Source organism: Girardinichthys multiradiatus, chromosome 6 (genome assembly GCF_021462225.1).
Source record: "Girardinichthys multiradiatus isolate DD_20200921_A chromosome 6, DD_fGirMul_XY1, whole genome shotgun sequence".
Taxonomy (NCBI): domain Eukaryota; kingdom Metazoa; phylum Chordata; class Actinopteri; order Cyprinodontiformes; family Goodeidae; genus Girardinichthys; species Girardinichthys multiradiatus.
Window position 1 is genome coordinate 25,638,998 of NC_061799.1, and position 18,142 is coordinate 25,657,139.

General features: G+C 38.3%; 1 protein-coding gene across 1 annotated transcript; it reads left to right on the top strand.

Moving 5' to 3' along the window:
- Positions 1 to 1,967: 1,967 nt before the first annotated feature.
- dsg2l (desmoglein 2 like) lies at positions 1,968 to 15,218 on the top strand. The gene is made up of 14 exons (XM_047369037.1): positions 1,968 to 2,486; positions 3,655 to 3,777; positions 7,329 to 7,484; positions 7,581 to 7,722; positions 7,813 to 7,976; positions 8,088 to 8,222; positions 8,323 to 8,508; positions 9,268 to 9,548; positions 10,591 to 10,733; positions 10,832 to 11,053; positions 11,398 to 11,628; positions 11,942 to 12,063; positions 12,156 to 12,470; positions 13,106 to 15,218. The coding sequence occupies exons 1-14, from the start codon at positions 2,433 to 2,435 to the stop codon at positions 14,198 to 14,200; spliced, it is 3,369 nt and encodes a 1,122-aa protein (XP_047224993.1). The 5' UTR covers positions 1,968 to 2,432; the 3' UTR covers positions 14,201 to 15,218.
- Positions 15,219 to 18,142: the final 2,924 nt, after the last annotated feature.

The following is an 18,142-nucleotide window of genomic DNA, read 5'->3' on the forward strand; positions in this document are numbered from 1 at the left end:
AAAGTGACTAAAAGTGATTAATGTATGTGGATTATAATATATTTACTCAAGCTTCATGCCCAGTAAAAGGAGATGAAACTAATGTTGCATTTTCCTTCTCACACTATGGGAGGGTTTGTCAACAATCTGTGATGCTCAGATTAGGAATTTCATGGGCCCTGGTGAAGTTGAACAGACTGGTGAGAAAACGCTGGCCAGAATTGCTATGTTCTGGGTTTTGTTTTTTATTCTAACCTTAATCTCATACTGTAAAGAAAAAAATAGAAAATGGTAATTCCACTTTCATTTTTAAAAACTTGAATTTTACACCATGAGTTATTAGCTAAATTTTACCTAGGTACTCTCCTAAGAAGTTCCTTCTGTTTTCAATTGAATACAAAGCTCTTCTGTTTTAGCTATGAATCCCTCCTGATTGTAGGTGAGAACACAGATCATTTTCAAAGCAGTGCTGGTTAAATATTTTACACTACGAACAAGCTGGGTCATGCTGATATCAAAGGTGGATTCTCGGACTAGGCAAAAGTATAATGAGACTTTGCGGTTGCTTAGTGCCCCAGGAAAACCAATTTTCCAAATGTGCTAGTTGCATGAATACTAAGAAAACTGTCATAGTTTGAAAGTTATGTTAACTACCGTAAGTCAAAATTTAAAAATCATGATCTAGCGCTGCTCACATTTGCACAAATCGGTAATTAGATTAAGAAAGTATAACACAAGTTGTGTAAGTGAATTCTTTGAAAGGCTCAAGCATGGCCAATATAGAAAAGAGGTCTGTGAGGCTACAGTGATTGTTGGCGAAACTAGATGGCCAGAAGGAGGCAGTGGTCACCCCTATAAATATTTTGCCCCCTTCCTGGCCAGACAGTCTCATATACATATTTTTATGCAGACATATTTAAGAGAGAAAACAAAATGACGAGTTTATTTATGTATGCTCTTTTATATTGTCCTTCATAGCACACTTTTTTGAAAGCCCGCACTCATTCCTGGTCCAGGCCTCCAGGATCAAATATTTTCATTAAATATTGGAGTACAAAGATTTTTAAATCATTGACAATCAATGTTGGGGATGATTTTTGTTATCCATGTATTTGAAATCTGAACTTACAGAACATAAAATTAATCAATAACTTTTGTTTTCAGATTAAAATTTTAAGTTCTGCTGCAGCAACAAACTTTAACAAAAGTCATGAAAGGTTGTTATGGTGTTTAATTTTTTTTGTGACAACTCAAGGCATTTATCAGCCCCTATCTGGCCTGCTTTTATGAAACTCAATGAAGGTTGATTTCCATTCTACGTTTTACTGTAATGGCCAAGTTTAATGTTGTGTTCACAAGCAAGTATGGATAAATGGCTATTACTTGCTGATCTATTTACAGACAGTTATTGGACTTATTTCTCCGCTTTGACAATTTGTACTCCCATTCTGTACCTACACATCTGTTTCATCCTTTCCTCCTTGTAATTTTTATTTTTTTTTTGCAACCATATACTTAAATCATGGCATGTCATTTGATTTTTTTATTTTGGTGAGGTATTTTACGAATTGATGGAGATAAATAGTCATAATTAAAGTTCATTTAATTGCATAAATTTAGCAAAAACAACTTCATTTTACATTTTATTGGGGAAATCTTACCAATTGTGACGCCTACTTAATCAAAATTACTCTAAATGACACCCTGCTGGTAGATAATATTTACTGGAGGTATTTAATGTTTTCATACAATAAGGTTTTGACTGTTATAAATGTCAAAGTATAAAGTGTTTGTACAACTGGTACAGTTTTCAGCTTTTCCTGTCTGAGTACTTTCTCCTGAGGCTCTCAGGGGGCCCATAAGCAGGCGCAAAGTTTGCTTTTACCTCCGGCAGGCCCTAACTACGCCACTCAGTAAAAGATCCAGTTCAGTTTGACCCAGCTTTACCCTTATTAATACTGTTACTGGTCCAGGGACATTACTGGATTGATACCCGGAGTTCAAGAACAACATTCTGATAAGGCATTACAGAGATGGAGGTAGAATGAAGTACAGGCACAAATGTAACGTAGAACATGACGGCCTGTTTCTCAATCTCACCCTAGAGAAACGCCCCTGTCTCAAACATTAACTCCTTCCATCCACAGAGACAGACCAGTTGAGACTCATTTTGTTACCTCGCCTAAACTTGTTTCCTCTACTTTCCCCACCTGGATTTTTTTTTTTTATTACCGTAGAAAACAGACGTCATATGAAGCTTGACACAACATTCTGATATTATCCCTTATCGACATCATTTCTAACGGAGTAGAAGACACGCCCAGTACTAATATACAGTTCATTCCTCCTCCACTGGGTCAAAGTCCCCAGCAACTAACAAAAGGCTACACCGGATCTAAAGCTCGAGCGATTTCACTTCAAAGCGAGAAAAAAACTTTCTATTTCTTCAACTGATGGATATTCTGTTCAGATGCAGCCTTTTCGTCCTCCTGGCATACTTCTTCACTGTAAGTAATTTTTTTTTATATTTCTGTTTTATAATACAGCAATAGAAAGCCAATCTTTCAACAGGTGTGGCTCTTCTCACCCTGAAGGGTATCAGCATGTAAAGACAGCGGTACGTCCCAGTAAAACCATTATAACGCAAAGTGTCCGTTTTTAGTACAATCCTCACTCTTCTTTTTCCTTTTTATTTTTTTGGAAGGGGAACTAGTTTTCTCCAGTTTCTTTCTATTCCAGCCATATGTCATAAATACTGCATGTGGAAAACCTAGAGCTGCGCAAAGTTTAATTAGGTCCTGGGGTCATATTTCAAAACAAACAAACAACAGATTAGAGCTTATATTAAACAGCCATTGTTTTATTGAAGAAAAATACCACGAAATGTGATTTTTATAACACCATTGGAACATTGGGAGACATTTCCCATTATGAAATGCAGGGTAAAACAAAATATTTAAAAGCCATTTACTCTTACCTCTTGATTTATTTATTCACCTCTAGTTTCTGACCTTATTTTCATTTAGCTGTTTGAAAAATAACTGAGAGTGATGCTTTCTGTAAATAATCTAATTATTTATGTTCTCCTAGAAAGTCTAGGTTAATGTGACAGTATAGTATAGTAAATCAAATGAAACAAACAAAAAAAACTGTGTTAAATCTTGAATAAAGTCCATAAGAAAATATATCCTTTCAAGCCTTTATTTGCAGAAAATGACAAATGGAAAATGGTGTTTTCAGAGTTCAAATGAAGCACCAACAAAAAAAAAAAACTTAAATGCATTTTTATTTTTTTACCTTATGAAGAATTAATATTTGGTGGAATAATCCTGATTCTCAATCCCGATTTGTATGTATTTTGGCATGTTCTCCAACAGTTTTTCACAACACTGCTGTGTTAAAGCAACCACCCAATCAGAACATCTTAAAGCAGAATGATGTGTGCTTGTGTTGGAATTCGATAGACACTGGAATGGAATAGCTGTAAAAATGCTGATCTCAGAGAAATGTTACAGTGGTGTCATTTTTTTCAGAGCTGTGTCTTTACAATTGGATGTAGAACAGTAGCAGCAGTGGGCCTTTCCTTGACTTTGGGATTATTGCATGTCTATTGCTTATCATTATTTGGTGCTCTGTTGTTATTATGCTGTAATTTTGCTTCTCGTTCTCCTGAAGCTGGTTCCTGTGACGGTAGAAGGACACAGTGGAATGCGGAGAAGGCAGAAAAGAGAATGGATCCTCGCTCCCAGAAACCTTACGGAGGGACATGACTACACTACTTTCAACTTTATTGCTAAAGTGTGTACTAAAGCTAAATGTATATATATTTACATAATATATATATATAGTATGCTATGTTGTTCCTAAGGGGTATTCACATTGATTTCTATTAATTTACATGCTTGATCTATTATTTGCCAAATCAAACCCCAATTTTAACTTTTTACCATTATCAGTATGCCCATAGGTTGGGCCATCAATTTAAATATGTCTAGAGACCAAACAAGTAGTCTCTACACATATTTAAATTGAGATTGAACTGGGAATGTAGTTCTTAAACAGGTTCTAAATTTACAAATAATTTTCAAACAAAATAATTAAAGCCATCTTCAAAGAAGCTGCATTATGTTTAGGAAACATCATGCCTTATATGACAAATCCAAAGGTTACAGATTTTGAAAGATGGTGATCTTAGCTAAGATGCTACAAAAACATTGAAATTGTGCTATACCAAAGCCCAAAAATCTGAAGTGAAATTTAGTTTTTTTTTTTTTTTTTTACCGGTACATTATTTCTTGAACCTACAGATTTTAAGCAGAATAAAGGTTTCTTTTTTTTGTATTAAAATGCCCAGAATTTTGTCAAAATCCAGGATGCAATCTGTAAGTTTGAGTCTGGAAAAGTATGGATCTTTGTAATTATAAATATGTAGGATCCCTGTAGACAGCTGAGAGTTTGTTGAAAAGTTAAAAAATCCTCAAACCAATGGAAGCTAGTTCACATCCAAAGGATATGACATCATAATTTCAACAGCATTTCATAAAGTCCAAGTTTTCTGCACTCTAACGTAAAAAACCTCAACAAATGTAACTTTAGCAAAATACTTCAACCTTTTCAGGCTGAGAAAACAATAACAAACTTAACAATAGTCTTGTGAAAGGTCAGAGGTTTGATATCCGCTAATATAGTTTTTTAGTTATATGAACATTTTTAATTTAAGCTTTTTAAGTTGCTAAACTAGGCTAAAACAGGAGGTCTGTCAAACGACCTGTTAGCCTTTCACTACAAACACATGACGATATAACATCTGTTAAGTAGAGGCAAATAATATGTTCATAGAACTTAGAAACATCGCAACTATCCCTTTAAGTGTCATCGTCTTACAGGATTGCAAGGAAACATTTTATTTTGGTCTGTGTTCAGATTTACTAAAAAAAATATTCTGCAGTACTATGCATTTTATAGTAAGTTCGTACGTTCGTTCGTCGTCTTCCGCTTATCCAGGACCGGGTCGCGGGGGCAGCAGACTCAGCAGACTCAGCAGAGACGCCCAGACGTCCCTCTCTCCAGACACCTCCTCCAGCTCCTCCAGGGGGAGCCCAAGGCGTTCCCAGGCCAGCCGAGAGACATAGTCCCTTCAGCGTGTCCTGGGCCGTCCCCTGGGCCTCCTCCCGGTGGGACGTGCCTGGAACACCTCCCGAGGAAGGCGTCCAGGAGGCATCCGGTATAGATGCCCGAGCCACCTCAACTGGCTCCTCTCAATGTGGAGGAGCAGCGGGTCTACTCCGGCCACCCTGCGGAGGAAGCTCATTTCAGCCGCTTGTATCCGTGATCTCGTTCTTTCGGTCATGACCCAAAGTTCATGGCCATAGGTGAGGGTAGGAACGTAGACCGACCAGTAAATTGAGAGCTTTGCTTTTCGGCTCAGCTCTCTCTTCACCACAATGGACCGGCACAGCGCCCCCATTACTGTGGCAGCTGCACCGATCCGTCTGTCGATCTCCCACTCCATTCTTCCCTCACTCGTGAACAAGACCCCGAGATACTTAAACTCCTCCACTTGAGGCAGGAACTCCCCTCCAACCTGAAGAGGACAAGCCACCCTTTTCCGGTCGAGTACCATGGCCTCGGACTTGGAGGAGCTGATCCTCATCCCAGCCGCTTCACACTCGGCTGCGAACCGCCACAGCGCATGCTGTAGGTCTTGGCTAGAGGGGGCCAGCAGGACCACGTCATCCGCAAAAAGAAGAGACGAAATCCACTGGTCCCCAAACCAGACCCCCTCCGGCCCTTGGCTGCGTCTAGAAATCCTGTCCATAAAAGTTATGAACAGGACCGGCGACAAAGGGCAGCCCTGCCGGAGTCCAACATGCACTGGGAACAGGTCCGACTTAGTGCCGGCAATGCGGACCAAACTCCTGCTCCGCTCGTACAGGGACCGGATGGCCCCTAATAAAGGGCCCCCGATTCCATACTCCTGGAGCACCCCCCACAGGGCATCACGAGGGACACAGTCGAATGCCTTCTCCAGGTCCACAAAACACGTGTGAACCGGTTGGGCAAACTCCCATGAACCCTCGAGCACCCTGTAGAGGGTATAGAGCTGGTCCAGTGTTCCACGGCTGGGACGAAAACCACACTGTTCCTCCTGAAGCCGAGGTTCGACTATCGGTCGGACTCTCCTCTCCAATACCCTGGCGTAGGCCTTACCAGGGAGGCTGAGGAGTGTGATCCCCCTGTAGTTGGAACACACCCTCTGGTCCCCCTTCTTATAAAGGGGGACCACCACCCCAGTCTGCCAGTCCAGAGGCACTGTCCCCGACCGCCACGCAATGTTGAAGAGGCGTGTCAACCATGACAGCCCTACAACATCCAGACACTTGAGGTACTCAGGGCGGATCTCATCCACCCCCGAAGCCTTGCCACCGCGGAGCTTTTTAACCACCTCAGTGACTTCAGCCTGGGTGATGAAAGAGTCCAACCCCGAGTCCCCAGCCTCTGTTTCCACCACGGAATGCGTGATGGCAGGATTGAGGAGATCCTCGAAGTACTCCTTCCACCGCCCGATAATGTCCTCAGTCGAGGTCAGCAGTCTCCCGCCCCCACTATAAACAGTGTTGGCAAAGCACTGCTTCCCCCTCCTGAGGCGCCGGACGGTTTGCCAGAATCGCTTAGAGGCCAACCGGTAGTCCTTCTCCATGGCCTCACCGAACTCTTCCCAAGCCCGAGTTTTTGCCTCTGCCACAGCCCGGGCCGCAGCACGCTTGGCCTCACGGTACCCATCAGCCGCCTCAGGAGTCCCACAAGCCAACCACAGCCGATAGGACTCCTAAGTAACATTTTATAATGTTATGTGGGCTGTACAGTGGCACAGTTGGTCATATTGTTGCCTTACAGCAAGAAGGTCCTGGGTTCCACTGGTCCCAGCCAAGGGTCTTTCTACATGGAGTTTGCATGTTCTCCGCATGCATGTGTGGTTCTCTCCGGTTACTTGGGCATTTTCCCAGAGTCTAAAAGCATGGGTTAATTGGTCTCTCTAAATTGCCCTAAGGTATGAATGGGTGTGTGCATGGTTGATTGTGTGCCTCTATGTTGCCCTGTGATGGACTGGTGACCTGTCCAGGATGTACCCCGCCTCTTGCCCGTCGACCACTGGAGATAGGCACAAGCTCCCCTGAGACCTTGTACGGAAGAAGCGGGTTTAGAAAATGCATGGATGTTGTAAAAAATTAAGTTGAAGCACTTTTCAGACACTAGCATTTATATAAATCAGATATCCGTAATCCTGCCATTTAAAAAAGTTAAGTTTCCATGTGGTTTGCCTCTAAGTTCATACATCTGTATTTCAGATTCGCTCAGATAAGGAGACATCTCAGAAAATAATATACTCTTTAACTGGTCCTGGGGTTGATGAAGACCCAAAGGGCAGATTCGCTGTTGACCGGGATACTGGCTTTGTTAGGGTCTTTTCTATTCTGGACCGAGAGGAAATTGCACAGTATAAGGTAAGAGCACTTTAAAATCGTTCTGTTGTTGTTAGTGTGGTAAAAAATTGTGAGAAATAAATGAAATGGCTAAATATATTCCACTTTTCTTTTAAGCTTTTCGGGAAGGCACAATACCTCGATGGCCGCCTTGCTGAGAAAGATATTGCTCTCCTAATTAATGTTGTGGATATAAATGACTGCACTCCTGTCATTAAGGCGCAGCAAGTTGGACAAGTCAGCGAACACAGCAAACCGGGTATTAAAGATCTGCAAAACAATTGTGATCTAGGTTAGGAAAAAAAAAATTTGCTGCAATGGGCTAACCATATTATATTTATTTTTTCAGGTACCATTGTCATGAAAGTGATAGCTACAGATGGCGATGAAAAGAATTCTGAACACTCCCTGATCTCCTATAGCATAGATGCACGCAGCAACATTGGCAGGATGTTCGCCATCAACTCCCAAACAGGAGAGGTCACAGTTGTAAAGACCTCTCTAGATAGAGAAGTGAGTCACTGTGTGGTTTCTATAACTTCATATGGTTTACCTTACTAGTAAGCACTGATTCATATTTGATTTCAAACTCAAATTCATTATCTCCAACATTTTTTCTTTCAGACCAAAGACACATATAAGTTGACCATTTTTGCTTCTGACTTGGGAGGCAGACCAGGAGGAAACACAGGGACTGGTGAAATTGAGATTAATCTCACAGACATTAATGACAATATTCCAACTCTGTTAAAAGAAACGGTATATGTGACACAACAACCATAAAATCAATCTACAAAACAATATGTTGATAATGCCCCAAACTAAATGTTTTAATTTACTTTTTTTTTTTTTTTGCTAGTATGAGGGAAGTGTGGAGGAGAACACAGTTGGTGTTGAAGTTCTAAGGATACAAGCGGTTGACCTGGATCTGATCAATACAGAGAACTGGTTTGCTATGTACGAAATCGTTTCAGGAAATGAGGGAGGATATTTCACAATCACGACTGATAAAGCAACCAACGAGGGAATCATCATGACTACTAAGGTCTGTATAAACGAAAAAAAAAAAAAGTTTAAAACACATCAGAGTATGGGTGTTACATCCAGTTCACAATACGAGACAATATACGATTCCAGGTTCACAAGTACAAGAGAAAGATTTTCTAAGTATTTCTGAAAATACTAAGAATCTTCTTTTGTCTTGTATTGACATACTGAAAAACAACCAAACTGTGTTTTAATCTAATCAGTGTAGAATATTCTACTCCGAGCTTGACTAGTTCATATACTAGCCTAGTCTTATTCTAAAGTGGTTTTAATACCAAACATAAACGTAAAATGCGGGTTTATTTGTCTGTCACTAATAAACTTTGAAATCAGACCATCAATTGCAGTCCAGACTAATCAAAAACTATAAAATAACCCTTTGGTTTAGCACCAATAGGAAGCTAACTTCCAACAATTGTGGTTTTCTCAGATTGCTTACAAATTATTCAGATTTTATCTGTTACTCAAAATACTGCCACATTGACAATTTAGAAATGATAATGGCTTATTAAATATTTTGTAACTGACTGTTTTTGTTCACACTGAAGAAATGTCTTATTTGTCGACACTACGAACACAACAAGACAATTGAAGAAACTTTGAGAAATTAAATTGACCTCTTTTGCCAGAGGTGATGCCAGCAACTGGATACCACTCTGGAATCTTGCAGCGCAATGTCTCATAACACTCCTACCTTTGACTAAAACTGTGTTGAAAGCCAGTTTTTTCTGCTAATCATTTTGCTGATAATCTACAGGCACTGGACTATGAAGAAATACAGACGCTAAATTTGGCAGTGAAGGTTAAAAATGAAGCAGAGTATAACTTCGGGAGCAGCATGTCTATTACAGGAGCTTCCCAGTCAAAGTCGTATCCCATCAAAATAAATGTCATCAATCAGAAAGAGGGGGCCCGATTCCACCCCAGTGTCAAAGTGGTGACCGTCTCTGGGGATAAAACCTCCATCTCCTTGAATAAGACCATAGTAACGTACGCTGCTATCGACAGTGACACGCAGAAGACAGCCACCAATGTCTGGTAATGTCTCTCACATAGCATGTAATCCTGTTGTACTTTCATTCCACATCAAACCAAGCTGTTCATGCAGTAGCAACATTTAAATGTTATTTAGATTTTAAACTGTTTTCAAAAAAGTCAGCCTTTGGAGTTCTGTATTTTAGTGCTTATTCTGCCACAGTTAACTTATATTTGATTAGAGTGATTAGAGAGGGTAAATGAATAGAATAAATGTTACCAAAGCATTCATTTTACAACGGAAAACTTCTGAGGACTCTTAGGAGGGATGGTTAAGTTAATGTTTTACTCCATTTTTGAATGGATGTTTTCTAATGAGAGGTGGCAGTTAAAATTTGATATTATGGCGCCCGAAAAGCTAGAACTTTTTAAATCATATTTCATTCATTTATTTTATGATGCAAAGCATTTATTTATTTATTTAGGTTTCAAAGAAAACCTTAAATAAGCACTAGTTCTCCTGGCCTTAACAGATATTTCAGTGTTGCTAACAACAATCTCTGAAACACAGTAATAGGTCAAGTTTATTTGATTGGTATTTTTTGAGCTATACAAAAAATATTTATTTTAACTCATGTTTTTGACTCATTATGATTAAAAAAGGTTAAAAAAAAAACTGGTAAAACAGGATAGATCCCTATGTTATCTCATGCAAAATGCTGGACATACAACAATTTTAAGTCAGTGGTAAAACAATAACCGTTGCCTTTTACAAGAGATGGAATTTGTTTGAAATAGCTTTTCTGCCTGCCCCACCAAGTTGTGATATAAATTGTTGTGGCTGGGCATCCTTAGATGGATATGATCAATTGAATTTACCTGTATTGAATAATAATAGAAAATAACTTGTCTTTTAGTTATTGGATCTGAATCTAATAGCATACAGTGTTATTATAATGTATTGAATTTAATTTAGACCAATTTGGATTCTCTTTAAGTGGATATGATCTGGATCTGTTGGTCTTTTAAATTGCCTTGAGATGAATTTGAGCTATATAAATAAACTAAATTAAACAGAATGATTTGTTTGCTTTTTTACTTGCAGGTATGCAAAGTCGGGTGATAAAGACAACTGGTTGAGTATTGATAAAAAAACAGCCGAAATCCGGTTGAATAAATATCCCAACCGAGAGTCTACGTCTTTGGTCAATGGAACATACTATGTCAATATTTTGGCCATTAGCAATGGTAAGGTGTTAAGGATATGGCATTTATTCCTTTTGTACCCTTAATTGATGTGTTGCACAATAGAGCATGACTTATCTCTGTTTTAACTTCTTTTTTAGAGACTCCATCAAAAACTGCAACAGGGACCATTGCCATTCAGGTAGAGGACTTCAACGAACACTGTCCAACACTGACCTCAACAACTCAAACCATGTGCTTTGGTGATAATGTCATTTACGTCACTGCAGAGGATAGAGATATGTTCCCCAACTCAGCACCGTTTGACTTTACTATAGTTCAAAGCAACAGCAAAGAGAAGTGGATCATGGAGCCTTTTAATGGTAAGATTTTTTCATGGCAAATTTCTTTTAAATTGTCTCTTCAGTGTTTACACTATAAGGAATTCAGATCCAGGTTAGATTATTCTGAAAAATCTAGATAATATAAAACTCAAACTTACTTTTCTTACAGCTAATTTCACCTATACTGTTTTTGCAAGAATTCTAGTGAGATAATGCAGTTACAGGATTAAAATGGAAACAGTTATTCTTCAGAATAACTACACTTTGTTGTAGAAATAGAATGGAGCTTTATCAGTTTGGTCTTGCTAAACTAAGTCAGCATAAAACAAGCTTCCTTTCATATTCGGTTGCAAATCTTATGTTCAGGTGTCGTCTTTCTTTAGAAACCACAGTCCTTCTTCGAGACCAGGGAAACCTATGGCCAGGCACCTACAAGGTATCCCTGAATGTCAAGGACCAGCAAGGAAAGTCATGCGATGCTCCCCAGATAATGGAGGTAATGGTGTGCACATGCCATGAAACCACCAAGAGCTGCTTGTTGCGCAAAACAGGCAAAGCTGTTTTTGGAGCTGGAGGTATCTTGCTCATGCTGCTGGGACTGTTGCTTCTTCTATGTGAGTAAACACACCGTTTTATTAATGCTTTCAGGTTAGAAATTCTGATAAGAATCATTGACTTTCCATCACAAGATTGCTTGATAGAACAAGCTGTTGCATGAATAGAAAGATTATGACACAAAAGGTGGGTCTTAGCTGACTTTGGAAGAAATGCATGACGTCTGCATGGGTTACACAACTGTGACTCAATAATTTGCTGTATTTCTGATGAGTTAAATCCATTTGTTGAAGGAAGGAAGTATCTTAATCAAAGAAAACTGTTTACTAACCATAGCCTGTCTTTAAACAATGTTCTGGATTTATTTTGTAGTGGTTCCCCTTCTTCTGCTGGTCTGCCTCTGTGGAAGTGCAGCAAGAAATTTTAAGGCTATTCCCTTCGAGGCGAAAGAACATCTCATCTCATATAACACTGAGGGACAAGGAGAAGGCAAGGTGCAAAGAGATTTTACCGAATGGTAAAAGTTTTTGCCTTGTAGAAAAATGTTTTGTCACTGACAGAACTTTCTCTTTTTTCTATCTCACAGGACATCCCTCTTCTCCATGTCCCAGTCAATGTTGATGGTGGCACAATAAGTAAAAAGGACATCAACATCTCTGGGGGACGAGGCCTTGATAATTTGATTGTTAACCCAGGGGCTGCAGTGGGTGGAGGAAGAATCTTGACAGCAGAGGACATGCGTTTGTACAACAAATACAATTACTCCACAGTCCAAGATGGGTTTGATTTTAGGGGTGCAGGAACAATAAGGGGAGAAGACATGAGCATCTCCAAATACAGATTTTCAGCCTTTGATGGAATGGCTTTGCCAGACCATTATCTGGGACAATACTATTCAGGTGTAAGTTTATTTTCAGTGTTATCTGTCTAAGAGTTATAACTATAATTAAGTAGCAAAAGAGGTTTGGAACTCGAGTCTCTTTAACAATCTTTGTCTTCTGTAAAGCATAAGTAAAGTAAAGTAAAGTAAAGGCTGTTAGTGTAGATCATTTGAATAACCCAACGACATGTCATGGCAAGGTTATGTACGCTGTTTATGTTCTCAACAATATGTGGCAGGAAAAAAATGTAAAGGCAGTTACCAGGTTTCTCTTCTTTAATGTAATTGCTACCATTTAACTAGCATGTAAAATACGAGACCTTAAGACCACAGCTATTATATGGATGTATGTATTCTCTTGGTAAATGGTATGCTTATATCATTTGCCAGAGATGGTTTTAAAAAAAGTGGACTAATAATGGTTCATAACCATCTGTTTATGTTGGTGTGGAAACATCATAATAATAACACAGATATCTCTCAAGCTGAATTCTGTATTAATTGACTTGGGGTAATTTCAGAACAAAATTGACTAAATATCTCTTACACAACTTGACAACATGTCAGTTATGTTTATTCATCACTAGTTTTCCCTATAGAATGCTGCATTACACTCGGCTGTGTAAATGATCTAATTTATTCTTATTTGTTTGCAGAAATCAAGTCAAGGCTTACAGCAACATCAGGAGAAAGATGCTGAGTTGATCTACGATTACGAGGGCCGTGGCTCACTGGCGGGTTCTGTGGGTTGCTGCAGCCTCCTTGAAAATGATAACGATCTTGCCTTCCTTAATGACCTGGGGCCAAAATTCAAAACCCTGGCTGAAATCTGCCTGGGGACAACCCTGGAGAGCACTTCGGTGGATGCTGAGGTTTCTGATCTCCCAAACCAAATGGCGTCCCCAATCAGGCCCTCCACCTCGACCCACACACATATCCATACTCACACGGAAACAATTAGAGACAGAGACCACCTGAATCTCAACACCATTAATATCTCCAATAAAGCAGCTGGGTCTTCTACTATCATTCAAAAGGAACACATTACGGAGACCTCCCAAGGTTCAGCAACTCTTCCCAAAGTCCAGGAGACAGTTGTCATCCCTAACCAAACACTGCTCATACAGCAGCCTGCCATGTACTACGCCGCTACCCCCATGTATGTAGTTGAGACCAAGCCCCAAATGGTGCTTGTGTCAGGGGGAACTCAGCAGGTGGTTGGTCAGGTGGGTCAAGCTGGGCTCAGTCAAGGGTTAATACAAGTTGGAGGCCTCCAAGGTTCTCAGGGTGTAATGCTTGTTGAAGGGCAGGTGGAAATAAATGGAGCACCTGGGCAGGTAGCACAGGGCCTAATACAAGTTGGAGGCCTCCAAGGTTCTCAGGGTGTAATGCTTGTTGAAGAGCAGGTGGAAATAAATGGAGCACCTGGGCAGGTAGCACAGGGCCTCTCACAGGGAACAGTCTCTAAATCCACTGAAGTTTTTGTAGTTAAGAATGGGTCCGCGGGTGGAAAGCACAGTACACATTACACGCAGAGCTCTCGCGAAATACCGCAGAGGTCTTTAGTGGCAGGCTTGGAGATGGGAGGTAAAGGAGTTCACGTGAAGTCGTTTTCTGCGGGCTCACATGGTTCCGCAGGATCAAAGGAAGAATTTGCACTGAGTACCACACCCAGGTTCCAAGGCCAGAGGGTTGTTGTGGAGCAAAAAAAAGTCTTAGTGACTGAGAGAAATCTCGAGTCGAGCACATAAATTGCTCCCTTTTTTTGCTTATTTACTGAGGTCAAAGATCTAATGACTTGTACATATATTCTTGTTGATTTAAATACACTACAGCAGAAATAGATTTAAAGTATAATAAAACAGTAAGGATTTGAACTGCTTAGCTTTCGGCATTAATTAGACATTTGTTAGCAAAAGTTATGCTTTATGTGACCCACTTCATGATTTTCTTTCACTTTAGGAATGATTAATAGATGCCGAACGATAGCACTGAAAATCCTGGATTTCTGTAAGTAAAGAAAAAGCAAAATAAAACAATTCAATACTAAAATAGTTTACATTTGTGACTTCATTCCCATCCTAACTTCCAGTGTACTGAGTACAAGTTTATAAGGGAGAGTTGCACAGGATTATGTTTTCCCTGAAGATTACATTTTTCTGAAAAAAACAAATTTTACTACATTATTAAAGTGATGCACAAAACGATAAGTGCCAAATTTGTAATAACAGTTCATCACTGAGTTATGTTTTTTTTTCTAAGGTGTTGTGTTGTCATATCTTTTTCATAAATATAAGTATCGTACACATGTATTTTCACATTTATTTTTATTTAACTAAGCAATTTGCATTTTAGAGTAAAGATTTAACCAAGTAATTTGTATTTTTTAGAATAATCAAGGCTTACATTGCCAAATATTTGTCAATGGTGATATGGTTTCTTACTGCTGTTGCTGGTTGTTTTGTTTGTACTTGTTTGGCTGTTGGAGTGTTGCACTGTAGCTAAATCGGCTTGAAAATGAAGAAGTGTTTCTGTTTTATTTGCACCTGGTATCATTAAAATCACTAGAACTTGATAATTTCTTGAACCTATAATAAAATTCATATAAAGCATTTTGTCATATGACATGATCTACAGTTTTATATGTTATCTTTAAATTAAGAATTGTTATTTTATGCCTAAAGTTGGGATTTAATTTGAGAGTGGCGGATTCGGATCACATCCAATAGAATGCTGTTCTTTGTTTTTTAATAAAATATTTTCAATCAAGTTTTGTCATTGCCATTTTTATGAATATGATTTTGTTACAGTGTTTAGGTACAAAACATTTAAAGGAATTACCAGTTTAAAGAGAAAAATGCTAGTAGGCTTACATTCAAAACATTTTGTTCCATTTTTTCCTAAACCTTTTTTCATATTTCTACCTGACAACCTTTTTCATATTCAATTAAATTCAAAAAGGAAGTTTTGAAAGATTTGCTTATCTGTTCAGTTTTAGAGATATGTTTTAGTTGTCTTTTTTATGTCACAAATAGGCTCCAGGGTGGAACTGATTAAACCCTCTTCCATTAGAGCAAGGTTCATGTTTCACATTCATCCAAGCAGACAGTAGCATTCTTACGTAGAACAATGGGTGCCTTGTGAGAGAGCTCACTCAAAAGTTTCTCGGTGTAGGTTTCACATAAAAGAGGCCAAAGAAGCAAATAGTTTAGACAAAAGCCTCAAAACAGCTTGACTTGTTTTAAAATGTAAAAAAAAAAAAAACTACACCTTGGAAGGTGTAAAAGAAATACCAAAGAACATTTAGGGGTTGATTGGGAAATTCTTGAAAGAGTTTATAACATTATGATGATAGCATTAGCTCAAAACCTCATATCAAATATATGCAAAACAAAATCAAGATATATTTTAATACTGAGTAAGGCTAAACATGTTTTGGACCACAACTCACTCCTCCTCCTATAATTTTATTTTCAGTAGTTCTCAGAGAAAAGTATTGTACATTGAACATGTTTACATGGTACAATAAAATCATAAACAGCTAATTAGAGAAATAAATCACTGTTACTTTAAAAATAAAACAATTGTAGAAACCATTTCCCTAAGGTTTCCAATTGTGACAGGTCTGAGAAGAACACCAAACAAAAACAACAAAAGTATACGTAAAAACAGGTAGAATAAAATTAAAGTGTCAGCAGTTCAGAAATATCAATTAACAGTGAGAGTGATCTATCAGCACAAAATTCCCATCCTTCATCTTTAAAAACAAAATTATTTCTACGAGGTTTGTTATAATCTTGCCAGAATTCCTTTCACAAACAAAATTGTTTCACTTAATGATTAACAAAAGCTCTTATCTTTTCCATTTTATAAATGTCAAATGTTATATTCATCCATATATCCAGAGCATATATCGGTAAAATATTCATTACATATGTATGCCTTTTTGAAAAATCAATTTATACAACAAAAATAGTTTTACTGTCTATAGAAAAGTCTCTCTTAAAGATGTATTATAGAGCCTTTTTTCTTTTTCAAGTTATCTTGAATTACAGGATATTACCAAAATATATGACAATGAATAGCATTCTGATTTCCACATCTTCTCCAGGAGGTAGGAAGATTTCCATCATGTTGACATTTCTGAACTGGTGCAACAAAGAATCATTTCAAGTTTATACATCCAAATTCTTGCTATCTTAATGATTCACTACATGTTCATTGGTATCTCTATGTCACTGTCCAATCCCCCTCATTAATAACTATGCCACCTTCTTTTTCACCTTTTGCTTTACAATGAAGAGCTAAAACACACTCTTACAGGTGAGTGAAAGTGTTTTGCCCTCATTTTCTGAATTATATGTTTTTGTAAGTATTTCAATCAAATGTGAATTTTCTTCAAAAACTGACTTCATTTTTAGTTTTATAAAATGTCTTATTTGCTAGTACCGATGCAAATCAAATCTTGTTTGTCGAGGTATAATTTTATTTTGGGGGATTCAAAGTGAGGTAAAGTCCTTCCTTATGCTAATGTGCAAAAGGCATTAATTTTTAAATATCTCCCTCCAATTTATTTTCTTTTATGATGGTTTTCCATCCTTTGAGCTGTTTTCATCCAAGTGTTATCAATATTATTTATGTAATTTAGTAGATTTTTATCAGCCAGGATTGCTTGGATAAGGATAGAAAGTACATTTGCATCAATATCTTTCCATTGGGTATTATATTCCGGGTTATGCCAGAGCACCACCGCCCTCATTTGGACTGCTAAATAAAAATAATTTTTGAGCAAAGGCAAGCCCCAGTCCCCTTTTTTCTTTTCTAATTTTAAAAACCAAGATGATTTGAAAACCAATTCTGAGACATTTTCACATTTCCATTTTCCCTAAAAACATAGTGAGAGATACAATGGAATAGCATAGTCATGTGACCTAAACACAAGTGAGAATTGGTGGCAACATTTGAAAATTTATGTTGACCCTCTCCATCTAATTGGACTAAGTTTGACATATCTTGCAAATAAGAACAGGTAAAAAAAATCTCTCTGGAAGTGCAAAGCTGGTTGAGACATAACCCCAAAAGAATTGCAGGTGGTTCTACAAAGTGATTGGCTTTCAATTTTTCTCTGTAAACGTATCATTGTTCTTCACAAATATGCACTTGTGTAGGTCTATCACAGAAATTCCTATAAGATACATTGAAGTTGGTAGTTTTTGTGTGACAAAATTTAAAAGAGTTCAAAGGGAATGCAAATGTTTGAAAGGCAACTTAGTGCCTTGCGAATGTATTCGGCCCCCTTGAAACTTTCAACCTCTTGCCACATTTCAGGCTTCAATCATAAAGACATAAAATTATATTTTTTTGTGAAGAAGCAACAACAAGTGGGACACAATTGTGAAGTGGAATTAAATTTATTTATTTATTTATTGTGTCAAACTTTTTTAACAAATAAAAAACTGAAAAGTGGGGCGTGCAATATTATTCGGCCCCTTTACTTTCAGTGCAGCAAACTCACTCCAGAAGTTCAGTGAGGATCTCTGAATGATCCAATGTTGTCCCAAATGACTGATGACGATAAATAGAATCCACCTGTGTGTAATCAAGTCTCCGTATAAATGCACCTGCTCTGTGATAGTCTCAGGGTTCTGTTCAAAGCGCAGAGAGCATCATGAAGACCAAGGAACACACCAGGC

What these genes read in the sequence shown, in the direction of transcription:
- dsg2l (XM_047369037.1), top strand. Translation starts at nt 2,433, where the DNA reads ATGGATATTCTGTTCAGATGCAGCCTTTTCGTCCTCCTGGCATACTTC. An exon ending in AAGACAGCCACCAATGTCTG is followed by an intron (nt 9,549 to 10,590) that starts GTAATGTCTCTC and finishes TTTTACTTGCAG; the next exon opens with GTATGCAAAGTCGGGTGATA. An exon ending in AGGGACAAGGAGAAGGCAAG is followed by an intron (nt 12,064 to 12,155) that starts GTGCAAAGAGAT and finishes TCTATCTCACAG; the next exon opens with GACATCCCTCTTCTCCATGT.